General features: G+C 45.2%; 6 protein-coding genes across 6 annotated transcripts; 2 read left to right on the plus strand and 4 right to left on the minus strand.

Annotated features, from left to right (window-relative positions):
• Positions 1-2,816: 2,816 nt before the first annotated feature.
• VTN77DRAFT_6953 (uncharacterized protein) lies at positions 2,817-3,412 on the minus strand (the record flags this gene model as incomplete). Its single annotated transcript, XM_069423288.1, has 2 exons — positions 2,817-3,286; positions 3,391-3,412. 2 exons carry the CDS (start codon positions 3,410-3,412, stop codon positions 2,817-2,819), a joined length of 492 nt encoding a protein of 163 aa, XP_069275710.1.
• A 2,105-nt stretch (positions 3,413-5,517) lies between these two features.
• On the minus strand, positions 5,518-6,521 carry VTN77DRAFT_6954 (uncharacterized protein; the record flags this gene model as incomplete). Its single annotated transcript, XM_069423289.1, has 2 exons — positions 5,518-6,178; positions 6,244-6,521. The coding sequence occupies 2 exons, from the start codon at positions 6,519-6,521 to the stop codon at positions 5,518-5,520; spliced, it is 939 nt and encodes a 312-aa protein (XP_069275711.1).
• A 2,986-nt stretch (positions 6,522-9,507) lies between these two features.
• Positions 9,508-10,161, minus strand: VTN77DRAFT_6955 (uncharacterized protein; the record flags this gene model as incomplete). Its single annotated transcript, XM_069423290.1, has 1 exon — positions 9,508-10,161. The coding sequence occupies one exon, from the start codon at positions 10,159-10,161 to the stop codon at positions 9,508-9,510; it is 654 nt and encodes a 217-aa protein (XP_069275712.1).
• A 759-nt stretch (positions 10,162-10,920) lies between these two features.
• Positions 10,921-12,434, minus strand: VTN77DRAFT_6956 (uncharacterized protein; the record flags this gene model as incomplete). Its single annotated transcript, XM_069423291.1, has 5 exons — positions 10,921-11,663; positions 11,732-11,829; positions 11,922-11,986; positions 12,052-12,263; positions 12,335-12,434. 5 exons carry the CDS (start codon positions 12,432-12,434, stop codon positions 10,921-10,923), a joined length of 1,218 nt encoding a protein of 405 aa, XP_069275713.1.
• Positions 12,435-12,833: 399 nt separating this feature from the next.
• Positions 12,834-13,418, plus strand: VTN77DRAFT_6957 (uncharacterized protein; the record flags this gene model as incomplete). The annotated part of the gene is made up of 1 exon (XM_069423292.1): positions 12,834-13,418. One exon carries the CDS (start codon positions 12,834-12,836, stop codon positions 13,416-13,418), a length of 585 nt encoding a protein of 194 aa, XP_069275714.1.
• A 499-nt stretch (positions 13,419-13,917) lies between these two features.
• On the plus strand, positions 13,918-15,531 carry VTN77DRAFT_6958 (uncharacterized protein; the record flags this gene model as incomplete). Its single annotated transcript, XM_069423293.1, has 1 exon — positions 13,918-15,531. The coding sequence occupies one exon, from the start codon at positions 13,918-13,920 to the stop codon at positions 15,529-15,531; it is 1,614 nt and encodes a 537-aa protein (XP_069275715.1).
• Positions 15,532-17,727: the final 2,196 nt, after the last annotated feature.

Raw genomic sequence — 17,727 nt, forward strand, 5'->3', positions numbered from 1 at the left:
AGAGACTGAGGGGAAGGGAAGAGAAGATGGGAAAGAGGAGAAGTTGAGAGAAGAAGGAGAGGGGTGAAGTGGGCTGGCAAGGAGATTAATATTTATCGCTGTGCGGCCGTCGCCCAGCCTCGCTGCCCGTCCAAATTTTTTTTCCTTCCAAATTTTTTTTTCGCCCAGGGTGCCGCACTAGTCCTGAAAAGGAAGTACTAGTGCAGAGCCTGCACAGCGCTAAGCCTGATGCGGAAGGGCTCCGCCCAGCATAATCCGGGCGCCACGATTGGTTGCCTGCGTTGCTGGCCTGTGACTGGTCGGATTGGAACCGGGAGGCAAGTTGCACGTCGCAAGTCGACGGGGGAGGCGATTCTGTTGCTGTTTCTTTTATTCATCTTGAATTAATTACTGAATCTGAATGGTCTGGTCTTTGTCTTGTATGGACTATTGGTGATGAAGAAGACCCTTAAACGGTGTCGACTCGAGTACGTGGCGGAAGGCAGTCAGGCTGACTCCCAGCCAATCTCCCTTCATTTCATCTGCATGTGCCAGATGCCCCGGCAGTCGGCTCGGACCATAATACGGGGTAGCGATAACGATAATGATCAGGAAGCCATCCCTTGCAGTTTTTTTTTTCGGTTCTTTTTTTTTTTAACTTTTACAGTTTTACCCCTATCGATGACCTCCCTCTCCTGCACCAGCTGGGTCCGAAATCTATTTCTGTCGCCACCCCAGCCGGGGTTGCAATCGGGGATGCCCGGCTCGGATTGGTGGCGCAGCCTGCTTATTCTTTACCGGATGATTTTCTAGAACACAGGCAGAGCCAGGGATCGCCTTTCATCCGTTTGTTCAGCCGCCAATCCACGGGCTGTGGTGGTGGCTGGTGGGAAATTCTCGGCCAATCTCTGCATAAACGACGGATTCAGCAGCAGTATCCGGCCCCTGACCTAAAGAAAAACCCTGTCGGAAGTAAAGGTACGGTGTAGGGGACTCCTTGCACGGATACTATGATAGGTCTGCAGGAATTCTCTCCTGACAACTAATGACGTGAGATGTCACCGCTTCTTTGTTGGCATTTCTGGACTCGTTCTGCACTCGTAAGAAAGGCACTCTTATCAGAACAACTATAAGAACAACTCATGCTTTGTTTTCCTCCTGCCAGGCCATGTATTGATTAGAGATTGGTCGACTGTGGGGTACCCCAGGCTGGCGATGGAGATGGATCGGCGGAGAAGAAGCCCTGAAGTGGCCCGCCAAGATAGCCAGACAGGCTATTTTATTTAGTAGGTCGATGGAGGTTAAATTACTTCCTCGCTAAGCTCGACGGAGATGCAATAAAATAAATAATACAAAGGCTTTATATAGAAAATATTGCAGAATTAATACGAAAAGCAGAGAATAGCATAGTATACCCTCCTTTAGTAAAGAATAGATGGTGCCAGGCTTATACCCTTAATCTAGAATATGCTATTAAATGCGAATAGGATAGAGTAGAGAACAAAGTGGCAATATTAAAAATAGCATATAAAATTGGTAGCCACTATACTCCATACAAGCTTGCTAGAATAATAAAATGCGGTGTGCGGAGTAGTAGTACGAAGTAGATGATTAGTAGAAACCGACCACCGGAAAGGAAAAATCCTGTTGATCATTACCACCAATAAAAGAGTGAAAAATAAAATATCTAAAGGAGAATATGAGGAAAAAATCACACAGGCAGGGCTAGAATGCTCCCGTATATAGGGCACACACGCATAGAAAAAAGAAAGAAAGAAAGAGGAAAGAGAGAGAGAGCAGTAGATTACGTTGAATTCTGACTGTCTGAGAAATACAAGTTTCACTAGAAACATCAGCATAGAACCCTTCCTCCCTCATCAACCTGGTTTTTCCTCCTCCTCCTCCTTCTTCTTCTTTTATTACCTGCATTGAGTCTACCTGTCTCTACAAACCTCATATTTCCCCTGTCAAGGGCCAGTTTTGGCGCCACGACGCAAGGGATGGAACAAGTGCCTGGGGAACAGAACAAAAAAGGGGAAAAAAAAAAGAGGGGAGTAGTAGATAGCAATTCTACTTTACTATTGCACATGTACTGTACCATTCACTTTAACTACCCCTCAGACAATACATAAATAGAATTATTTATTTTACTCGAGCGATAAACTCTCACTTCAATGCGGTGCTGGGGCCGTGTCCTTATGATTTAATTGACTCCTCCCTCTCTCTAATTTGACTATAATATTGCCCCTCTAATGACTTAATATTATAAGGTAAGTAATAAGCTATTAATAATAAATATTCTTAAGTCTTTGCTATTCTGCTTATTCTATAAGAATTAATGATAAAGCAATTAATTGTAAGCTATTTTAAAACTACTATTTATTTATGCTATTTGATTTTATTGCCCTTCCAGGGTAAGATAGACAAAGATACGTATAGGAGGCATATAATATCTTCTTTCTTTTATATATTCAAGACTTTATAGAGGTCATAGGATAATAGAGGGATAAGGAATAAGGTAGAATAGTTTAATCCTTGTTTTTATCCTATTGCTATACCTAGCTGACAAGTAATATCCTTTGACCAACTTATAAAAGGAGGAATAATAAGAGGGCAGGAGTATTTGTAGTACTACTCTTAAAAGCTAAGGGCAATTCCTTTTCTGAAGAGAAGGGCTAGTATATTCTCACCCTAAGACCACTGAAGTCAGTTGGATAGTAAAGGCCAGTTGGCTGTACTGATACAAGGCTACAGAGTGGCTCCCATATCTCCCCTTGTAAAATAATCAAAAATAAGATTCGCCAGTGAGATCATTTATTTCATTCATTGATGAGCCTCTAGGCAATGGCTGTCCGCAAGATCTCTTTGAACTCGTCCAGTGAAACTCCAAATCCCTCTTCGATCTTCCCACTAAAGTCCGCTCCGTATCGGTTCGACTCATCGAACAAACCATATGTTCCCAGCATCTGATAGGCGGTAGAATTGAGCCTGTCCTGCACCCCATTAGCCGTATCTGCATCCCACAGCTGTTTTGCTTGCTGAAAGAACCCCGTTAGAGGGATCTGGTTTGGTTTCCACTTTTCTGCGCCTTCCAACTCGTTAAGAATTGTCAGAAGTTCATTTGAGCTGATTGTATAGTCTGCGAAGTATGCCGGCCGGTTAGCGAAGGCGCCGGGATTCTTCAAGACTGCCACGGTGGCCTTCCTGACCATGTCAATGGATGACATGCTCACTCGTTGGTCTCCGGACCCAAACACCGTGACCTCCTTGGTCTTTGGATTGACCCAGAAAATACCGCGGGGGATAGCTAGGAAAATGTATTAGGTCAACGAAACTTGTCAGAATTGTACAGTACAACCATTAGCAAAGGAAGGGACAACAGAGCTTAAATCTTGAGGAACTTCAACCTACCTTGACACAACACCAGCGGCATTCATTGCAGCCTCTGCTGCAAATGGGACAGGTGCCAGAGCCCATTAGATTAGGGATAATATTATAATGGAGCTTTACTTTGTAGAGCAGAGGAAATTTGACTTACTGGTCTGAATCAGAATAATAATCGATTTATTGAATTAATAATAAGATTAAATTCAGGTTTTAATACTCGAGGAGTATGCTATATACCAAGAGAGAAGAAAAAAACAGGAAATAGAAAGGAAATAGATGGATAGATAGGTAATATGTTGACAGGTCCAGACAAGATAAGTACTAACATAACTAAGCACATACTAGCAGAAATAATTCTCTGCTCAGCTCGGCTCAGCTCTTAGCTCTCCAGGAAAAAAAAGCTGCTTATAATACCTGTAAATGTGGTTAATTAGGCGAGCTGAGGCCCGTATTCATTGAATTGATCGTTCAATCAACGTATCGTGTCAGAAAAAGGGATGAATCCAACTGGAGAACACTCCCCAGCCCTATTCTGCAAGCCTTGGGCCTATTATATTCTCCTTCTAAGACGTATGTACCTGTTGGGATCCCTCGACCTCGTTCCATGACTACCAAAAGAGTAACCTTGAATCTATGAATATGTATAGTGTCAGTTTCTAAATTTCCGTAATTGATAATAAACTAGTCTTGTTTAGACCACAGATCATTACTGACTAACAGATGGGATCATCGAGCATAATATACCTCAGTCAGGTCAGACGAAGGTCGATGGGAGGCCTTAACCTTACCCTAATTATTCCCTCCTCAACTCGTCAAGGACTGTTCCGATAGAGCAAAGTGCTGAGTCGCTGTACGTAAAAAAAAACCACTATTATTAGGTTCATATTAGCTTCAATAATTATGTAGCTTGTATTTTTGTTAACTATGTATGTACGGAGTACCTACTCCGTACTTCCAAGCTTCGAGAAGAGGTGGAAATTTTAAATTTTAACCTGAATGTAGCAGACAATAATATAGCAGGATAAAATCTTTAAAAAAATGATCCAATCCAATTCGTGAATAATTCCTGACAGATCCCTCAGTGCCTAACCTAGTAGGTAGTATTCCATAATAGGTAACCAGGAAGGGCACTGAAATCACGTGTCCATATAAACTACATACAGTACATCCCTTTTCTCACGTGCTCCTGTCGAAAGTGCTTAATTTCCCTTTCGTGTCCTTTCTTACGGCAGTCTTGTTTGGATTTTTGGTTTTGTTCGCTGTGATGTATTTTATCTTCTTTCATTACGCTTAAGTCGTGCGGTGGTCAGTCAGGAGGATAAGGAGAAGAAGGAAGAAGGATGAAGGATGATTAATTCATTCACATGATACTATAATGCTACCTTCTTCTTCTTTTTTCTTCTGCGTATATACTTCTCCGTATAAAACATTAAAATCCGTTTTTGCACACTGTCACGTGGCTGTAAAAAGTAACTTATATGTACATACGTAAGCATCCCACACTAAATTTATTCACAAAAACTGCTTAGCCCCTATTAGCAAGAGATATATATCAGTAATAGAGGCAAACATTAATATTGCTAAGGGATATGGCAAGAATAATATGTAGCAAGGAATATAGGCAGGGAGCCCACCTAGAAAGTAGATAATAAAGACTACCTAATACAAAAAAAAATGGTAAATAGAATTTTATAAGGAATATGAGCAGGGAGCCCGCCTGAAAAGTAGATAATAAAAAAAACTACTTATATAGTAAGTATATATAGTACGTACGTAGGCCTGGGGGCCAAGAGAGTCCCGGGCATATAGAAGAGGTATTTTTTTCTCTCCAAAGTCCAAAACCAGTCGAGCGAAGCGAGACGCGTAAGGCTTGTATACTGTACAGATACAGATACAGCCGGATTCGGTAGCGATCTATATAGGTATGGATGTTCATTTACATACAGCAGTTGGAATATTATGGGCGAAAGTTGCACATTGATAACAGAACATAAATTCCAAGCTAGCTACATAATTCTCAATACATAGCTACATCAATAAAAATACATGACATTACTGGTAATAGCGTTAAAACTCCTGATCTATATATCTCTAATTTTTTATAGTCTTCCTTCCATCACAAATTTCCTGCAAACCGGTTTGACGACCTGCTTAACGACGACTCCTCTCTTCAACTGCATCCATGGCCATGCCAACAAGCATGTGTATAGGGCCACCTCTTCTTCGCTCACTCCTCCTCGGGAACGGCCTTTCCTCCTGCTCATAGGCCTTGGGCATCATTGGCTCACGCTGCTGCTGCCGCTGCTGCAAAGGATACTCGCTGTCATCAGCAGCAACAGCAGCATCCCGATCATAAGCAGGTCGAACTTGCAACGTCAATCCCACGCCCAGGCAGACCACGACGACAACGAACTCGACCAACACTGACATGATAAACATGACCGCGACGTTCCCCGTGACGAGGTTGAACGTCGAATTGTTGACGAAAACCACCAAGATGGAGTAGAGCAGCCGGACGAAGATGAAGGGAAGGGACAGCCCCACGGCACCCAGCAGGCGATGCTCGCCAGACTCGATGTCGCTACGACGACCGCTGAGAGTGAGCAGCAACAGGCAGAGGAGGACCCAGGAGACGATGAACAGGATGACCCCGATCTTCGTCTTGGATTGGATCTGCGTCAGACCCTCTCTCGTCGTGTTGTGTGTTTGACCGAGAATGCTCAAGATCAAGCCGACGATCGTGACGAGGTGGACGATTCGGAAGGCGAAGGGATTCACCTCGTTGCCAGTGTTGCGCGCGATGGAGTCGTTGCTGGTGGGATTAGTCGAGTTTCTTCTTAAAAAAAAAACACACAGGCTGTTCCTCAAGAGACTTACGCCCGCGACAAAAGCCCAACATTGGTCATAATCAGCGGTGACAGGCCGACAGAGCTGCAGATTGCGGCCGTGATATAAAGCCCGACAGACTGATTGCTGATAGTGGCAAGGGAGGCGCATGCGCCGATGATACGAACGAGGGTGAAAAGGACGAGAAAAATCCAGCCGGAACTCCGCGAGAATCCATGCCGGGACGCGACGAAGATGGCGATGAAGAGCGAGGGGAAATACACAACCAGCTCGATAATGGAGATGACGTCGCGGAAGGAAATTGCCATGATGAATGAACAAGACGAAGATGACTAAGTCGTCTTTCTTAAGAGGGTTTTGGGAAAGAAAAAAAAAGAAAGAAAAAAAAAACAATGTGGATATTCAAACAGAAAGGAACAAAACTTTTTCTTGCTGTTCTATAATGATTGGAAATGACAATGCAGAAATGAGGGAAGCTTGCTCTTTCTGCAGACTTTTATACTATTTCCCCCTAAACAGAGCAGGACATTTTCATGTTAGTGTAGGGCCAAATTACCAGTTTAGCAGCCCTATCTTTAGTTTCGATTTCAGCTGGTAAGCAGCCCCATGCTTAGCCGCATGTAATCTCGCAGAGTATACTAATTTCTTCTTGTTCTTTTCCTTTTTTGTCATGCTTACTCCAATCAAAAAAGACTACTAGCCCTGTGCACCTACCATGTTGCTTATCCTATAGATAGGAAGAACAGATAAAATGGGAGGCTGCTCATGAGCACGGCAAATCTATTATTAAATGTATTGTTGAAACCACAGTGCTTGTTGACTTCGTACTTGATAGTAGACTTACTTTTAGATGGAATCCAATACATTGCGATCTCGTGTTTTCCTATTCATAGACATTGTATATCTACCAAATATCTATCTACATACGTCTACATACTCGACTCTGCATCATCTCTGCCAGACTATTTTTTTTTGAGGAAGAAAATCTCCAGCAGATAGCCAAACTAGATACCTAGATGGAGCCACTGCCAGCTGGCATGCTGAAAATATATGTGCAGTACAAGCCGAACGCGACCAAAATAAATACGCACGGAGCATCTTTACGTAAAAGTGGAGACTGGATAAGTTTATACGGAGTACGCCGTATGGAGTACGGACTCAAGTACACCAATCTAAATGTCAGCACTAAGATTTAATTGATATTAAGCTTTTCAGGTACTTGCTTAGCTGCTTTCCCGGCCGTCGTGCAGATTTCCGGATCTGGTCTGGCAATCTACAAACTACCTCATAGGGCATGTACTGGACTTGGAAAAGGTCGTCAAGAACCGTCAGTTATCTATCTATCCAACTAACTGTTTTTCAAGGTTCCACAGTATGACCATTTTACTATTGCAGACAGAGACATGAAATGGTTAATACCTGCTAATTACTATAGAATTCCTTTTTTTTTTGTTAATATTTAATATTTTATTTATTTATTTATTTTGGAAGTCAGCTGCAAACGATAAAGACCGTCTGATCGATCAACTTTGACTAACACAAAGCAAAGTAGGACTCCTAGTTGGTTGGTTCAAGACTGAAATAAAGACGATGATTAGTTAATTTAATTGGAGAAAGGCTCAGAGTAATGAGAAAATAGATGCATGTACAGTACATACAGAGGCTGATCTTTTTTTAAAAAAAAATATGGTGTCGATATGACTCCGTCGCGTTCGTCGATAACTACCTCTATAGTCTGTAAGTCAGGGGAATCGACGCCTTTTTTGGTGTCAGTCGACGCCGCTTTCAGCGTCACTTCCCTCATGTAACTATTTGACCTTACCGCTTTTTGGACTAGGCAATGATAACTTTGGCAACTTTACACAACCTCATCCATTATCCATATCTCTCTATGTTTTATACTAATGCAATCATGCTTGTTCACTTATAGCCTGTTCATCTATAGATCCTTGTTTTTCCTTTATTTTAGAGTTAGCAGCTTTGCTTCTCTATTACTCTATTTATAAGAATGGCTTCTAAATTACATAAATATGATGAATACTCCTCATCTAAAATGGCTTCTTTTCATGATGACCATTTATCTAAAAAGAGAGTATTCAATTCTCCTTAATATTCTTTTGCTTCTTGTACCATACCCTACTTCTATATCTTATAAGTCCTTATTATTAAATTGCATATAACTATAATAAGGTTCTAATAGAGCTCTATAAATATATCTAAAGGTTAGTCTTATATAAAGTCTAATAATGAAACGCAGAGTAGGGCACAACGGCTGTATTGACCGAGACTATCCACCTTTTCGTGCATTGGATGCTAATCCCCTGAAAAATGATGATAACTCAATAAGTGAAGATCGATTGGAAGAGTATCTCAGCTGCTCGTCAATCTTCAACATCAGTAAAGGCGGGCATCTATACTGTGAATGGCGAACTTCTGGCTCCCTAGCTGAGGAACTATGCGAGTTTGCTGACTAGGCATTTAGCTCAGAAGGGATCCGCAATTTAAGGGTGCTGGCATATGGTGACTTTAGCAATGAAGCCTGATACTCACAGCAGGAGGTTCTTCTGTGTCGGGTGACAGCTTATATTGCTTCAGGTCTGTCTGTGGACAGTAGGGGCTCAAGTCTTACGTACTGTATTATGAGTTGTGTAGACTCTAGATTCTGGAGTGAGATTAAAGGCAGACAGGAAACTTTAAGGGCATGTCCTATGGATGATCTGATGGATAACCATGGAAGTCTCTACCTGATTTAAAATCAACCAGAGCATCATGGGAATTTATTGTTACTACAGATCTTGTTGAAATCAATAGAGCATCAATCTACAATGTCTAGAAACATATTGTTATTGTTGTCAGACTTTGAAGATGAGCAATTACAACATTGACAACGTTTGAACGTTTGAAAGCCAATTCCTAGGTTAAGATGTGGTTAGGCTGTTGTGGTTCGTTTTCGCCGTTTCGTAGCTGGCACATCTTTATATACATGTTTGGCCCTCTTAGTTCTAGCATTTCTCTGCTGTCCGTTATTGTTTTCTTCGACTGGGGAGTTTCGATCAAGATTTTCGGTTTGTTGTTTGGGTTGAAGTTTCAGCTTGCCACCAGGATCTTTGGCGGGATCAGTTGGAGTGGGAGTCATACCAAAGTGAACTTGTAGTATCGTACGATGTGAGTTGCCTGGCTCCAATTGGCACAATGTCTTGCAGACCTCCGTTTGCTAATGTAGAGGCTAGGGTAATAAGCTTATTGAGCTTGGATATCGGAATCCTACCAATAAGCGATATTTGGATCTATCGATTACTCCAGCTGAAAAATTGAGCTCTGACCAGGGTATGTACCATGCCATCTTGCATGCCAACCAGTCATATCCCTGACTTGAACTGCAACAAATTGGTCGGCAATGCTGGCCACACGCAGCCCTTTCATTGAGGTCACGCAGACAGGGCTCCACCATTGACCTTCATAGCCCACGAGTTCACCATCAATAACAATGCCGCTCAGGACCTTGAGACCTCGAACCTCATTGAACATGAAACTAAGATTGGAACAATTCCTTATTGGTATGGCGAATCGGCCTATACCGGTAGAGCCTCTTAACTTTGCAGTATAAGGCACATCTTCATGCAATGGTATCTTTGTTGTCTCCATAGCAGCAACAACCAACTGCACATTATACCAAACAGTTCGGTAGTTGCTTGTAAACGGGTAGCGATCCGCGGGATGCTGAAGGACGTTCCGAAGAATTGTTCTGACATTATAGCTAATGTCGACATCCGGCTTGTTAGGCGCAAAGTATTTGTGGGCAAGTTCCATCAACCGAGAGCCACGCGGTCCAATACCCACGGCCTCATTGAAATTGAAAACATTCTCATCCCGGTCCAGGAACTGATAGATCTGCTGGATGATGTTATGAGTCTCGAGAGTCTTTGGGAGCTTGCGTTTTTTTAACATGATTTTCAGGATCCTCTTTCAAACCACAAGGAGATCTTCGTCCAAAGAGGAAAATGGGTGCCATTTCGAAAGGAATCTCTTTCAAAGGCAGAAAGAGGTATTGGAGGCGGCTTTTAAAGCTGTCAAGCCGTTCTTGGCTGAAATGAGTCTGTTTGAAGAAGCGCTTCACAACAGATTAATGACAATGCAGATCATTATTCGATTAATGAGGCAAGAGTAAGATACCATATCATACTGACCTCTCTGCGCATAGCGGCACTTGAACATTATCGGACTGAGTAGGTTCAAAAATAGCGAGACTAGAAGGTCTTAACCAGAGGTAAATAACAGTCCGAATATTTTAAGAAGACTAATTATATTAGAGCGCTTTCCCTAATCATGCCAGAGCTGGGCCATCTGGCGGCTGTAATGTCTTCTGAGGAGATATTACCTTTCAAATAGAAACTATTATTTACCAGGGATCTATTACGGCAGTATACCTGGAATTTTAAGGTCGTTTACAATCCATGCAAAGAGCCAATAGATAGGCAGATGCCTAGCCAAGGGTTATAGGGTTATAGTCAAAAGGTGAGCAGGCACCAATAATAAAGGGACTAGAAAGAAATGTGGGTTGTGGAAGAATCTCAGACCATTCATCAAATATAGGCTGCTGATCATAAAACACCTCCCATCACATTTCAGCCACAGGATGTCCTGAGGTCAAATACTGCCGTACATCATCACTGCTCCTTAAAGCCAGCACATTTCAATCCACCCCATCTACAGACATTGAGAATAGTAAGGGTTCTGCTCCTGGCAAGTGTAGGGAGATGCGCAGGTAGTTGGGCCAGTCCAGCCTTCGCCGCCACACTGCCCCCAATGTTGGGCATATGCAGTGGAAGTGCTGCTCGCACTCGTGGATGTGGTGGACGTGGTGGATGACGTCGGGGCAGCCGACGACGACGCGGTCGTCGTTGGATTGGTAAAACTACCGCCAGGGAAGTAGGGCTCGAGCAGGGGCAAATAGTTCAAATAGCCGGTTCCACTGGGAGGCTCCATGCTGAACATGTAGGTTCCCCACCAAGGACCAGCTGACCACCATTCGGCGCCGAGCCAAACGTTGGAGTTCTCCTCCATGTAGTCCAGCATGCCCTGGACAGCGGTTTCACAAACGCTATTGGCACCAGCGGCGAACTCTCCCAAGAAGGCCTGCTTGTTGTTGCTGATCAGCCACTCCGTGGCCGACTGGACGCGCTCATGGCCGATTGTCGTCGACACGCATGTGTCTGATGTTCCGGAACCGTCGCTGTCCAGATACTGGTGCATCTCGTAGATGATTTTGTTTGACGGGTCGGTCAGGGAGACCAGATCCGTGTTCACAGACGTCCAGGTCCACGCCCCTGTCCAGGAATTGCCCTCGACGAAGATATATTGAGACATGGCACCCGCGGCGCGAATGGCGTTGATGGCGGCTTGGTTGAGATCGTAGACGGTTTGCTGGGGCTCGGTGTTGTATTCGTTGTCTGTTCAATTTATCAGGGCTTTTCTTCTGTGACATCTTATTCAATAACAAAGTAGTATTCAAACTTACTGGTATCGAAAATGACCAGGGAGTTGTCCTTGAACTGCGATGCGACGGTAGTCCAGAAGGCACCGAAGTCGCTGGTCGAGTTGATTATGTTTCCGTAGCTGTTAGGTTGATAAGCAACAAATCGGCGATTAATAATAATCCAAATCCCCTAATCCAATAATGGGGAGCACAATTCAGGCAAGATACTTACTATCGACCAAAATTATGCGGATCAACGATGGCATAGGCACCCGTGGACGTAATATAATCGATCGTCTAACGAATATAACCTCAGCGTCACGTCCATACCGAACTATATACATCGACAAATGGAAACCTACAGCAATTAGATCACCCATGTACGTTGGATCTGGAGAGCCCGTCATGCTATTGGGCACCAATCGCTCCATGAGGAACGGCACACGGAAGATGTTCATTCCCTTTTGGCGTAGGATGTCGATGGCCGACGTATTCGGCCAGGTGTAGTCTGTACCCAAAACGCCAGGGATGTTTCCGCTTCCGAATTCTGCGCCGGACTCATTGGTTCCAAACCCTGATCACAAAGTATCAGCATGAGTGTTGGATGTGAAGAGAGAGACTAAAAACGCCCACAGAGCGACATACATTCAAAGGTCGAAGTTCGTTTCGACTTGGTCCGGGCCCCAGGAGCAGCGAGTACAAGACTTGCTGCGCCGGCTGCGGTGAGCACACTGGTAAATCTCATGATGGGCAAGAGAAATAAGCAGATCCGTTTAGCAGATGGAGAAGAAGACAAGACAGAGCGGGGAAGCTAGGGAGATGCTGAATTGACTCCGGAAAAGAAGGTTGATGCTTTATATGAGTAGTCTGAGGTCAGAGAACCAGATGCGTTTCTTGCACTCTGACTCCTACTCCTCTCGACGCTCAGTCAACAGCGACGAGATGAACAGGGAGATTTGGCCGGGTCTGCGGTCAGATTCCACCGAAGAGATTGCTCAGGTTGGTCGGGATCACAGCAATGCAACTCATGCAAGGTTCAACAAATCCGATATTCATCTGCATCGCAGACCCTGGAAATTGCAGAAACGATGACACGACATTGTGCAACTCTCTGCAGCAGATCACCGACAGTCCGTCGGTCTGCATGCCGTACCAGAGACAGTCTCTGGCCCTTGGAGAAGTTAATTTAATTTCTCTGCAGGCAGGGACGTACCAAGAAGGAGCAGACAGCAGGGCGCGAACTCTGGGGAAACGACAGGGACCGAAACACCGTTTCTTCACAGCAGTGGAGGCGACGCACGGGCAACAAAAAATAATAATAATGAAGGAGGATGAGGACCAAAAAGGCCACCGAGACTGCCGACTGCGAGCAATTCCAACATGCACACCACGACCAGCAGGAACATTTCATCGCCAACACAATTCCTTCTGGGAATTTCTTTTGGGACGTACTCATCACCTCTCATACCGGTTCAGACACATAGAGAACGTAAAAGCGATAATCCGAGAAAACGTAGAGGCGATAATCCGCGAGAAACCCCGCGCTGTGTGGACTTACAGGTGTATGTGCCGTGATGATTCAGGAACAGCGATAGCGGCCCAGAATCTGCACCCTGTTTATGTGAGAGAAAACGAGATGCAGGATTCTTATCTTCATTGCAACCTTCCCAGGGGTCCGTCCCGGGATTCCGAACGCTTTCCTGATGCGACAAGGCCGAATAAGCTCTGAGTAGAAATGGAGCTAAGAAAAAGAGGCTAGATTAGTTTATTAATGAAGGGACTTTGCCAAAGTTTTCAAAACAATGTATACCCAATTTGCTTTCTGCATGTTTAGTTCGTCAACGCCAGCTGACAGGGAAAACTGATACTCATCCTTCTCCGACGACCCCCGAGTAACTCCGTGCGGGGTATGAAGATCAAAGTTTCTACCCTTGATCCTTCCAGGGCTCTACCATTTTCATCGAGGGAAATTCGATCTGTGTTTACTACACGAAGATTTCGCAATTAATCCTAGGGGGGCTTCTTGTGAGCTCAGCGGGCTGGCGGTCCGTGGAGCCGTTGGAGATGAGCTCTTTGGCTCTGATTTCGTCAGGCAGGTGATGCGGTCCAGGAGATGAAAAGAAATGAATATAAAAGGGACATTCTCTTCGCGGCAATGAAGAACAATCCATTCCATTCTCTGCAAGCACCCTGAACCATCAAAACAACCAGCTCGACCAACAGCAAAGATGTCCGCCTCTCTTTCTTACAGACTCTACGAAAATGCTCTCATTCTCTGTTCCCTCGTGGTTGCTGCCCAGGGCCAGCAGATTGGCACCTTGCAGGCTGAGGTCCACCCTTCTCTGACTTGGGAGACCTGCAGCACCGGCGGCAGTTGTACCACCATCGACGGCTCTATCGTCCTTGATGCCAACTGGCGCTGGGTCCACCAGGTCGGCACCAGCACCAACTGCTATACCGGCAATACCTGGGATACCTCCATCTGCGATACCGATACGACCTGTGCCCAAGAATGCGCTGTCGATGGTGCTGACTACGAGAGCACCTACGGTATCACCACCAGCGGCAATGAAGTTCGTCTCAACTTTGTCACCGACAACTCGAATGGAGCGAACGTCGGCTCCCGTGTCTACCTAATGGCGGATGACACCCACTACCAGATCTTCAATCTGCTGAACCAGGAGTTTACCTTCACAGTGGATGTCTCAAACCTGCCCTGCGGTCTCAACGGCGCCCTCTACCTCGTTGTTATGGATGCCGACGGTGGTGTATCCGAGTATACGAATAATGCGGCTGGTGCTCAGTATGGTGTGGGCTACTGTGACTCGCAGTGTCCCCGAGATCTCAAGTTCATCCAAGGCCAGGCCAACGTTGAGGGCTGGACACCTTCCTCCAATAATGCCAATACTGGTGTTGGGAACCTCGGGTCCTGCTGTGCAGAAATAGATATCTGGGAATCGAACAGCATTTCTCAAGCGCTTACCGCCCATCCGTGCAACACTCCCACAAATACGGTGTGTGATGGCAACGCCTGCGGTGGCACATACAGCACTACTCGCTATGCTGGCACTTGTGATCCTGATGGCTGTGATTTCAACCCGTACCGGTTGGGCAACACGACTTTCTATGGTCCTGGCATGACTATTGATACCACCCAGCCGATCACCGTTGTCACTCAGTTCATCACTGATGATGGAACTTCCACTGGCACCTTGTCTGAAATTAAGCGCTACTACATTCAGAACGACGTCGTGTATGCCCAGCCCAACTCCGACATCGCTGGCATTACTGGAAATGTCATTGATGCCGCTTACTGTACCGCTGAGAATTCTGTCTTCCAAGAAGAAGGTTCCTTCGCACAACACGGTGGCATGAGTGGTGTCAGTGAGGCTCTGTCCGCTGGTATGGTCTTGGTCATGAGCGTGTGGGATGACTACGACGCCAATATGCTGTGGCTCGACAGCGACTACCCAACCAACGAGTCTACAAGCACCCCCGGTGTGGCCCGAGGTAGCTGTTCCACTTCCTCTGGTGTTCCCGCCACCGTTGAATCCCAGAGCCCTAACTCCTATGTGATCTACTCGAACATCAAGGTTGGTCCCATCGGCTCGACCTTCAGTTCCGGTGGTTCTGGCAGTGGCTCTGGCGGCGGTTCCGGTGGCTCTAGCACCACTACAACCACCACTTCGTCCACGCCCACGACTACCAGCTCTTCCGGCTCTGGCAGTGGCGTCGCTCAGCACTGGGGACAGTGCGGTGGTGAGGGCTGGACTGGCCCAACTACCTGTGCCTCCCCGTACACCTGTCAGGAGCAGAACCCTTACTACTCCCAGTGTCTGTAGGTGGCCAATATTACCGTCGATTGCTGATCGTGGGTGCCGAAACGAGGATTGGGAAAGGCAGGCATTGATTGAGAGTGGTTTGCGTTCTGCGTGCTCATGAGGGAGGGAAGAAGATGATGATGATGAACGAAAACGAGAAGTTTTGAGCTGTATCTAGTCCTTCGCTTCTTGTCTAGCCGTTTTCCGCGCTGAATTGAGATTGCGTTTTTCTCCCCTTTTTCTCGAATTCTTTGTTTCTCCTTTGTACCTTTCTTAGATAAATGGGTAGCCTATGATACAAGGAAAACGAGCATGCCAAAACATGTCGTACAATCTCGACGAATTAATACGTCCTCATTCTTAGAACCGACAACATGGCTGCACCCGTGTCTTGCCTAATTGGATTGAGGAATACAGCTACAGTCAGGACCTAAAGTCTATATTCCGGCGTAGTAATTCCCACTCTCAGCTCACTCGTCGTGGGGTAAATCCTCCTTCCATCGGTTGGAGTTAAGTTTATTGATCTTGCTGTATTGCACGGTTCAATGACTACTCTGAAGCGACAATACTAATTGATTTTGAGTTGTTTCACATATAGTGGAGCTTCCTTCTCGAAAGCCCATCCCCTGGATTGTTGACTTCCAGTTCCTGAAGGAATCCGGGAGTCGATGCAGTACTTAGTTTCGAGTGTTTACCACAATTATACGAGAAGATTATGTGCATGAGGTACTGTATCTTACAATACGTCAGGGATTAAAGAATATTGCCTGTGGCCAGAAGCACTATTGGCCTATTAACGCATCTCTGGGGTGGATTTATTCAGTGGCAGACTGAGCATTTAGCATATAGTGCGACAGTCATAGCGTCATTGCTCACTCCGGCAGATCTCTCTTCTCTTCATCCCACACGACCCAAAGTACAGAGTAAAGGATACACCGGTTAACACAATCAGACTGCTCAGATAGCTGCAATCTGGTATTCCTTTGGCCTCCTTTTCCTCCTTGTGAGTGTCCTTCATCATCACGCTGCAGTCGAGATGACTGACTGCAGTGCAGTGCATTCAGAATATTCTCTCTGGCCAACTACCCTGCATCGGACAATATGACACAGGCAAATAGCCAAAATCAGAATTGGTCAGCTGGACGGCCATCCCAGTCAAATAAATGATTTTCCTCATTAACCCCGCATTCTCCAGGCACGGTGCCTGGGGATGCCACCTTCTAGGCTGAATGGATAGCGCCGGGTGATGGGACCTTAATTCCCCAGCTCGGGAATGATACATAGTCTAGACAGATAGTACTAAACCGCATTGGAGGCGAATCACTAGCCCTGCGTATGCAGTGTCCAGTCGTCAATAATTGACCACCTCCTAGTCGAAGATGTTGGAGATCCGGCATTTTCGGGATCTCCTCACCGTCGTTTGAGGATATGATTCCTGGGCGAGTATGCGCAGGACGGACAGACGCAACCCTGACACACTAATACAGAAAACAGACGCAGGTGCTTTTACGATTAATCTATACGGTCGACCACGAATTTCAGAAAGAACCTGGCGTATGTGCAACATTGGCGCATGTCCGATGGCAATCTATACATGTGACCACGATTTTTCCAAAATAACTCTTGCGCATGGGCAAGTAACCTGTCCGACCAGATCATATACGCGTGATCACCTTAACTGAGAGAACCATTCGTCCTCCCTGGGAAGTGCTTTGCAATCCTACTCCATGCCAGATTGTCTTTTTCCTTTAGTTTCACCAACAGCTCATCCTCTGCATGGGAGAATGGAATATCCTTGCCTGCGGTGTGTGCCAATATCTTGCTAGGGATGGACGGCTTTTTAGATATGCCATGGCACTCATCTTCTCCATCTGTGGGCTTTCTTGTAAGTATCAGGGAAACTAATATAGCTCTATCCTCTTAGAAGGAACAAGGATAATCTTGGATAGAAATACTTAATTGGTCTGGCAATAGTATTACTCTGGCTAGCAAGATACCCTGAGCTTTGTGTTAAACTCAACCTAATATAATTCCTAGAATGGCAGTTCTTCTTTGCCTCTTTACTAGACAAGGTTATATATTAATATTAGTAAAGCCATTATTCCTATTAATATAATTATTATTATTATTATTATTAGGATTATTACTATCAAAATTACTAGGGAAATTAGATTAACCCTTCTTTTACTGGTATGGTCTATCTAGCGGTGCCTAACT

The sequence above is a fragment of the Rasamsonia byssochlamydoides genome (assembly GCF_041956645.1).
Source record: "Rasamsonia byssochlamydoides strain NRRL 3658 unplaced genomic scaffold VTN77scaffold_55, whole genome shotgun sequence".
Taxonomy (NCBI): domain Eukaryota; kingdom Fungi; phylum Ascomycota; class Eurotiomycetes; order Eurotiales; family Trichocomaceae; genus Rasamsonia; species Rasamsonia byssochlamydoides.